Source organism: Neophocaena asiaeorientalis, unplaced genomic scaffold (assembly GCF_003031525.2).
Source record: "Neophocaena asiaeorientalis asiaeorientalis breed wild unplaced genomic scaffold, Neophocaena_asiaeorientalis_V1.1 scaffold82, whole genome shotgun sequence".
NCBI classification, from domain to species: domain Eukaryota; kingdom Metazoa; phylum Chordata; class Mammalia; order Artiodactyla; family Phocoenidae; genus Neophocaena; species Neophocaena asiaeorientalis.
Window position 1 is genome coordinate 3778257 of NW_020173068.1, and position 9307 is coordinate 3787563.

At 36.1% G+C, this 9307-nt stretch overlaps 1 protein-coding gene across 1 annotated transcript; it reads right to left on the reverse strand.

Moving 5' to 3' along the window:
* Nucleotides 1-1109: 1109 nt before the first annotated feature.
* Nucleotides 1110-3442, reverse strand: DEFB129 (defensin beta 129). The gene is made up of 2 exons (XM_024743314.1): nucleotides 3375-3442; nucleotides 1110-1710 (listed from the first exon to the last, which is right to left on the reverse strand). Exons 1-2 carry the CDS (start codon nucleotides 3430-3432, stop codon nucleotides 1265-1267), a joined length of 504 nt encoding a protein of 167 aa, XP_024599082.1. The 5' UTR covers nucleotides 3433-3442; the 3' UTR covers nucleotides 1110-1264.
* Between the last annotated feature and the right edge of the window lie 5865 nt (nucleotides 3443-9307).

Here is a 9307-nt window from a genome sequence, read left to right on the forward strand (position 1 = left end):
ATTGTAGGTCTTTTCCTTCTCTTGTGTTTCCTGCCTAGAGAAGTTCCTTTAGCATTTGTTGTAAAGCTAGTTTGGTGGTGCTGAATTCTCTTAGCTTTTTCTTGCCTGTAATGGTTTTAATTTCTCCATCGAATCTGAATGAGATCCTTGCTGGGTAGAGTAATCCTGGTTGTAAGTTTTTCCTATAAAAGTGAAAGCATCACTTTAAATATGTCCTGCCACTCCCTTCTGGCTTGCAGAGTTTCTGCTGAAAGATCAGCTGTTAACCTTATGGGGATTCCTTTGTATGTTATTTGTTGTTTTTCCCTTGCTGCTTTTAATATTTTTCTTTGTATTTAATTTTTGATAGTTTGATTAATATGTGTCTTGGCGTGTTTCTCCTTGGATTTATCTTGTATGGGGCTCTCTGCATTTCCTGCACTTGATTGACTATTTCCTTTCTGGTGGGTGCAGCTGGATATTGTGTTTCTGGTGGGCAGGGCTGCGTCCGGTAGGGCAATATTTTTTAAAGCATTTTAAAATGCTTTTTAGCTTTTCAGACCCTATTTTTACATTTTTTAATGTGGCTACTAGAAAATTAAAAGTTACCTACATGATTTGCATCTGTGGTCTGTATCCTGTATCTATTGGAAGCATCGCTCTACCTATTTCCTCTTGTCTCACTGGGAATCATGTTGAAAATGCCTTGTCTCAGAGATAGAAGTCATATATCTTCTCCTTTCCCCTCTTCCCTCCTCTCATTCCCCCATAATTTTATCTTAAGTGGGCTCATGAATTTAGGTTATGTTCTTCTGTGGAGAAGGTAGACTTGCTCTCCCCACATTCTATTTTGTATATGTTTCTTTCTGTGGGAAAAATCTATGAAAAAAGAAAGTATGTCTGCTGTTTTCATTCCTGTTGCCCCAAGAAAAGCACATAATATGAGAACCATAAATCTTCATTACAGAGGTTTATTTTGGGCCATCCATGGGCCAAATTCAATATTGTAGTCAGCATTCCTGGTGCTTGCTTTCTCCTGGGCATGTAAACTAAAATTCTATCTCTTTCTAGCTCTATATCCTCTGTGAGACTCCTGAGAGAATGATAACATTATGTAAACTGTGGGTGCTTAAACAGTATTTATTGAATGACTGATGATAAAGGAAACAGTTCTATGTCTCAGTTTATAGACAACAAAGATAAAGAGGACCTTGGTGTTTTAAAGGAAAGACCCACATCCCTGCTCATCTGCTTCTTCCAGCTCCAGTCATGTTGTCGGCAGTGTCTATGGTGGTGGCGCTGGTGGTGGGGAGTCAGTGGCTGAATCTCTTCTTTTTTTGGTGTCACTCTTGGTAGAAGTAGCAGTGTGTATTATCTTTCCTGCAATCATGGGGTTAGTGGTGGCAGACTTCACAGTGGTGACATTTGGGATGACGCTGGTGTTGATGTTAGCGAAAGGGTTGACACTTTTGAATTTGGGCAGAAGAGCTAAAATATGATTTTTTATTTGCATCACAACACTAAAATTCTTGGTAATTTTTGGCACTTCCTGAGAGTCCTCTTCAAGTGTGCGGAGCATTTCATTTTGTATGTAGCTTTTTATCAATTGAACCACTTTTGGTCCAATACAACATTTTTTCTTTTTGCATTTATCTACCTCTTTTTCATCCATGGCACAGTGGTCTTTGCATCTCCCAAAACCCATTACACATCTTCCCAAGCCAAAGTATTCTGCACAAAGAAAAGAGAAAACGAAAGTGCTAAGGTTAATAACTAGATATGATGTTAAAATTGCTGGAGCAAGAGGGATAGAGGCAGAGGGAGTTTGTTAATGCTAAATTTTAAGTACAGTGGTTAGGGATGTTGGTGGAGGCAACTGGCAGGCCAAGAGAGTCTTTGTGCACCTCTGAAATCCAAAATAAATCTCTAGTCTCCTTTCATTGAATAATTTAAAACATCTAAAGAAGAAAAGGGAATGAAATTATTTGCTTCAGGGTAAGATTTTAGACCTCTAATCGTAGACACTTGTAGAATATCACTATATCTCCCTATGATCCTAGGAAATACCAACAAGAGTAAAATCTATCATAAAACTAATTCAAGAAAGAATTTCAAAAGAGAATCAATGGACTTTCAGAAGTTCTTAGTTCTTGCCAAACTCAGTGTTCCATGACCTCACTCTCCTTGACAATCGTTTGACCTGTGGTTCCTGGGGCATGGTGTTCTATCATTTTCAGCCTCTCTGGACACTATGTCCCTCAGAGGTCTTATTTATTATCATAGCCTTAACCTCATCTCTATGAAGATAACCCCCACATTGTTATCTATATCTCTGAATTCCCTGCTTAGAGTAGTACCTCATCTTCATCTGCTGGATGATTTTTCCATCCCATTGTTCCATTTATTTCTCTTTTCCAAATCAAGAAGCTTCTCCCTCACTCAGCAATTCAACTGATTTTCTATAAAGCACAAGAGATTTATGTAGCACCTAATGTTCACATACATTTCAATATTGTTTCTCACCGAAGTCAACACTGTAAAATTCTTGTATTTTAAGCAGCTACACTGATTAACCCTACTATCTTATGTGGAATTTGAGGCTCAAGTTTGACTTTACCCAAGATGACACAGGCATACTGGCTTATATTATAGCCCTTCTCTTAAGGTCCCAAGATAAAAAACAAAAAAAGAAACATCTTTGACTCTTTTTCTTTCCCTTCCTAAACCCATTGCCAATTTAATATCTGGATGATTCTTGTATTTTGAAACAAGTCTCAATGTTTCTATCTTCTTTTCAAAAAACAGTGGCCAATGCTCTAATTCAGGTTTTTGCCATGATGTGTTCCTAGATGCTCCTATGGGTAATTTGGGATTTCTAATAAAACAAAGCTGAGAGAAGGAATGAAATTCTATAAAAATCTGAAAAATTTGAGATGGAGAACATAGACCTGTTTACTGGATCCTGAGAGGAGATTTTCTGAGTGTAAAGGTAAGGATTTCCTCCTTATTATACCAAGGTACAAACTGATAGGAACCTTTACTTCAAGAGATGACTTAAATTAGAAAAAGAGCAAAAATGAGGTAGGCTTGGCATGAGTCCCAGGTGACAACTATTAGAGGGCAGGAAGGCAGTTTTATATGCTGGATAATTTCTGAGTACACAAACAACACCCTACTTTCTCTGTAGCTTCCTGTGTTTACCCATCAGACACAGTCTGGGATTGGAGCCTATGGGGATATGTGGGGGATGGTGTATGACTGATGCAATACATAAACTTTTCAGCCATATCTTGGGCATCTCATTTTTTAGCTTCTCTTTGGGTTCCCATTATTACGGACAGACAAATCCCTGCTTCCTCAAACCGCTCCCTCTTAAACCTAGGATTTCACATTACCTGTGTTCACCTGGTACTGTAGCATGAGGCTGGCAAAGATAGGAAAAAGGAGCTTCATGGCTGGGTGCAAGAGAAGAAGCCTTGGATCTGGGTTCGTGTTCTTGAGCTCCAGCCTTTATTGGCATCTTCATGGCCTTAGGCTATGAGCAGTAAAGTGCAGCCAAATCTCATAGCAATTGTGTTTTCTATGATTCTGTTTGAGAATAGCCTTTCCTGAACACCTCATGCAAGAAATTTCCTGTTCTTGATCCTGGGGGGGAAATAGAAGACACATAAGATATGAAAGAAAATCCAAACTCTTTACACCTTTCCTTCTTAAGGTTTATTCAGGGCAAGAATAATACATCTGCTTCACTATTTGTGAGCCTAGTTTTGCCTAAGGCATTTAGTGTATGAGACTCAGAAGAGCAGAACTTGCTATAAGCATAGATGACTGGAGGATAGAGACTCTGTCTTTTTTGTACTCTTGTTTCCAATGGCCAGTATGGGTACCGAATCAACATAAGAACTCAATATATGTTTGTTGAATAAGTTTGTGGGAGGCAGTTCTTGGCATGACTCTAACTTCTTAAAAAAACGAGATATAGGGCTTCCCTGGTGGCGCAGTGGTTGAGAGTCCGCCTGCCGATGCAGGGGACACGGGTTCGAGCCCCGGTCCGGGAAGATCCCACATGCCGTGGAGCAGCTGGGCCTGTGAGCCATGGTCGCTGAGTCTGCGCGTCTGGAGCCTGTGCTCTGCAGCGGGAGAGGCCACAACAGTGAGAGGCCAGCATATTGCAAAAACAAAACAAAATAAAACAAACAAACAAAAAAACGAGATATAATTAACGTATAACATTATATTAATTTCAAGTGTATATCATAAGGATTCAATATTTGTATATATCCTCAGAAGTGGAATTGCTGGATTATATGGTAGTTCTATTTTTATTTTTTTGAGGAACCTCCATATTATTTGTATAGTGAATGAACCAATTTACATTCCTACCAACAGTGTACATAGGTTCCCTTTCCTCCTCACCTTTTACATCCTCGCCAACACCTAGCTCATCTTCTTGATGATAGACATTCTAACAAGTGTGAGGTGATATCTCATCATTGTTTTGATTTGCATTTTCCTGGTGATTAGTGCTGTTGTACATCTTTTTATGCACCTGTGGCCATCTGTATGTCTTCTTTGGAAAAATGTCTATTCAGATCCTCTGACGATTTTTTAATTGATTTTTTTTGCTATTGCATTGTATGAGTTCTTTATATGTTGATAATTCAGATATTAACCTCTTAGTAGATATACGATTTGCAAACATTTTCTCCCATTTGGTAGGTTGTCTTTTCATTTTGTTGATGATATTCTTTGCTGTGCAGAAGTGTTGTAGTTTGTTGTACTCCCACCTGTTTATTTTTGCTTTTGTTAACTTTGCTTTTAGTGTCAAATCTAAAAAAATCATCGCCAAGACTGATATGAAGGAGCTTACTGCCTATATTTTCTTCATGGAGTTTGTTGGTTTTAGGTTTTACATTCAGGTCTTTAATCCATTTTGAGTTAATTTTTGTATATGATGTAAGATAATGGTCCAGTTTCATTCTTTTGCATGTTGCTGCACAGTTTTCTCAATCCCATCAATTAAAGAGGATGTCCTTTCCCCATTATATATTCTTGGCTCTGCTGTTGTAAATTAATTGACCATATATGTGTGGTTTTATTTCTGGGCTCACTATTCTTTCTGTTCAATTGATCTACATGTCTGTTTTTATGCCAATGCAGTACTGTTTTGATCACTATAGATTTGTAATGTATTTTGAAATCAGGGAGTGTAATACCTCCAGCTTTGTTCTTTGTCAATAGTGCTTTTCTATTTTGGGTCTTTTGTTGTTCCACAGAGGTTTTAGAATTGTTTGCTCTAGTTCTGTGAAAAAAGCCATTGGAATTTTGATAGGGATTGCATTAAATCTATAGATTGCTCTGGGTAGTATGGACATTTTAATAATACTGATTCTTCCAATCCATGAGTGTGAACATATCTTTCCATTTATTTGTGTTTTCTTCAATTTCTTTCATCAATGTCTTATAGTTTTCAGTGTACAGGTTTTTCACTTCCTTTGTTAAACTTATTCCTAAGTATTTTATTTTTTGATGCAATTGTAAATGAGATTGTTTTCTTAGTTTCTCTTTCTGATAGTTCATTATTAGTGTATAGAAACAACAGATTTTTGTTTATTGTTTTTGTATTCTGCAATTTTACTGAATTTGTTTATTAGTTCTACCAGTTTTTTTTTTTTGGTGGAGCCTTTAGGGTTTTAAAAAATATGTAATATCATATCATATGCAAATCTTCACAATTTTACTTCTTCCTTTCCGACATGGATGGCTTTTATCTCTTTTTCTTGACTATTTGCTGTGGCTACAACGTCCAGTACTATGTTGAATAAAAGTGGCAAGAGTGGGCATTATTGTCTTGTTCTTGATCTTACAGGAAAAACTTTCAGCTTTTCATCATTAAGTATGATGTTAGTTGTGGGCTTGTTGCATATTGTCTTCATTATGTTGAGGTACATTACCTCTATACACACTTTGTTGAGAGTTTATATCTTAGATGAATGTTGAATTTTGTCAAATGCTTTTTTCTACATCTATCGAGATGATCATATGATTTTTATCCTTCAGTTTGTTAATGTGGTGTAACATATTGATTGATTTGTGAATGTTGAACCATTCTTGGGTCTCTAGAATAAATCCAACTCAATCACAGTTTATGATTCTTTAAATGTATTGTCGAATTTTGTTGGCTACTATTTTATTTGGAAGTTTTACATCTATGTTCATCAGTGATATTGGCCTGTAATTTTCTTTTCTCATCGTGTCCCTGTCAGATTTTGGTATCAGGGTAATGTTGGTCTCATAAACTGAGTTTGGAGGTGTTCCCTCTCTTCTATATTTTGGAAAAGTTGAGAAGAATTGGTATTGATTTTTCTTTGAATTTTTGATAGAATTTACTGGTGAAGGCATCTGGTCTTGGACTTTTTTTTGTTGGGAGGTTTTTGATTACTGATTTAATCTCCTTACTAATTGGTCTGCTCAGCTTTTTTATTTCTACATGATTCAGAATTGGTAGATTGTATGTTTCTAGGAATGTATCAATTTTTTTTTTCTGGATTGTCCAGTTTGTTGGTGTATAACTTTTCATACTGGTCTCTTAAGATCATTTGTATTTCTCTGGTATCACTTGTAATGTCTCCTCTTTCTTCTTCTGATTTTATTTACAGTATTTAACTCTACTCTCTTTATTTCTTCGCGAGTCTAGCTAAAGTTTTGTCTATTTTGTTTACCTGAAAAAGCCCAGATCTTAGTTTCATTAATCTTTTTTATTGTCTTTTTAGTCTCTAATTTATTTCTGCTCTGATTTTTATTATTTACTGCCTTCTACTAATTTTGGGCTTAATTTGTTCTTCTATTTTTAGTTTCTTGAAGAGTAAAGTTATGTTGTTTAGTTGAGATCTTTCTTGTTTCTTGATGTAGACATTTATTTCTATGAATGTTTCTTTTAGAATTGCTTTTGCTGCATCTCATATGTGTTGGTGTGTTGTGTTTCCATTTTGATTTGTCTCAAGGTATTTTTTGATTTCACCTTAAAAAAATTTTTATTTGAGTATAGTTGATTTATAATGTTGTGTTAGTTTCTGATACACAGCAATGTTAATCAGTTATACATATACATATAGCCAATCTCTTTTTGTTTTTTTAGATTCTTTTCCCATATAAGCCATTACAGAGTATTGAGTAGAGTTCCCTGTGCTATACAGCAGGTTCTTATTAGTTATCTATTTTTATATATAGTAGTGTGTATATGTCAGTCCCAATCTCCCAATTAATCTCTCACCCCTCCTTATCCCCTGGTAACCATAAGTTTGTTTTCTACATCCATGACTCTACTTCTGTTTTGTAAATAAGTTCATTTGTACCTCTTTTTTTTTTTTAAAGATTTTGCATAAAGTGATATCATATGATATTTGTCTTTCTGTGTCTGACTTACTTCACTCAGTATGACAATCTCTAAGTCCATCTATGTTGCTGCAAATGACACTATTTCATTCATTTTTTTTTTCACGTATATACTGCAATTTTATTTCAATCGCACAAATGAAGTTAGCATGTAGGAAATTTAAATGAAACAGTATGGTAAAAATAGCAGAGAATCAAAAACTCTAATAAGGAAGTACACCTAAAGCATGAGACTTCAAAATTCATTAGTGTTTCATCTTGTTTTGATTGACACTTGATGCTTGCAAATTTTGAAACAAACTTTGAGATCATGATGATTACTCTGGAGAGATTTTAGCACCAGCACTAAGATTTGTACATTCAGTTGGTATGCAATTGACTTGTTAGCCATTTACATAGTGTATAGTACAGATTTGTCACAGGTCAGACCACAGTGTTGAAGGAAAGAAGTACCTTCCTGTAATTAGAAAGGATCCCCTAAACTGCACTCAGCTTAAGACATCCAATGTACAAGAGCACGAAAACCATCATAATATTGTGGCTCCAAGAAACATAGGTTTTTTTTTTTTTTTTCGGTACACAGGCCTCTCACTGTTGTGGCCTCTCCCGTTGCAGAGCACAGGCTCTGGACGTGCAGGCTCAGCAGCCATGGCTCATGGGCCTAGCCGCTCCACAGCATGTGGGGTCTTCCCAGACCGGGGCACGAACCCATGTCCCCTTCATCGGCAGGCGTACTCTCAACCACTGTGCCACCCGGGAAGCCCGAACATAGTTTTGATAAGAAAAATAACCTAAGCTTCTGTTTCCCATTTTAATTACTGAAATCTCTAACAATGACAAAACTGTCACATAGGACAGCAAATGTATACAGTAATTCAATCAAACTTCTTGGAAAGAAAACATTTAGCAATCTGGGATAATGCAGAACGACAGGAAATAAAACGTGATTCAACACTGGTTCCTTTTGTCATTTTACACAGACATCATGTTAATATTAGACCAAGGCACAAAACATTTAGTGCATAAACCAGTTTCTTTCTTAAGATCTAGCATTTTTACTGTAGTCTTTTATCTTACTTTGGATCACTTGTACCCAGTACTCTATCCTACTATAGATCGTTTAACTTAATCAACAAAATCAAAAGTGATTTCAGACCAGATTTATGGGGGACATAAACATTTGTATCATCAAAGTGTTTGCATAACCAAAAGCACAATAGTAAGATGAAAATGTCTCCTATTTCTTTTAGAAAATAGTACTCGATAAGCTTGCTGCATCTTTAATGTCTTCACTATTGGATGACAATGAAGAGTTGATAGAAAAAAAGAACTGTATACTTGAATTATGATAGCTCATCCATCAAAGATCTAAAACTGAAGTTTCTACAGAAACAGGAACTATTTTAACAAGGGGAAAAAATTCCCTCATTCAAACCTCTTTGAAGTGGTAATGGCTGAAAATTTGCAGCACTTAGAGAACTTTGCTATCAACAAGTTCTGTCTTATGAACTTAGATTAAGAAATCTAGAAAGCAGATGAAAGTGGATTATTTCTTCAAAATTTTAGTAAAACTACTGATAATCAAAGGTTTCAAAGCAAATATGGCACATAACAACTCAAGCATAAATCAAGATGGAGAGCCTGGAGAATTGTGATTTCCTAATATTTCAAAAAATTCTATCATTGCAACATACAGGATTTCTCCCCTATTTTAATCTTAGAAGTTTCAAAGAAAAGGGAGTGGATAACATACACACACGTGAGTGCCCACACAAACACGCACGCACGCACACACATGGTGGTAAGTAGAGTATCTAGTTCCTTCTTCCCACCACCTAAGTCTCACTTTATTTATTAAAAGAAAATTATGCAGGACCCGCCTCGTTGTTTTCCCTTTATCTAATGATTTCTGTGACCTTAATTGCTGCCATGA

Coding starts and splice junctions, on each gene's coding strand:
- DEFB129 (XM_024743314.1), bottom strand. CDS start 3,432: ATGAAGCTCCTTTTTCCTATCTTTGCCAGCCTCATGCTACAGTACCAG. Junction 1,711..3,374: donor ACAGTACCAGGTGAACACAG/GTAATGTGAAAT, acceptor TTCTTTGTGCAG/AATACTTTGGCTTGGGAAGA.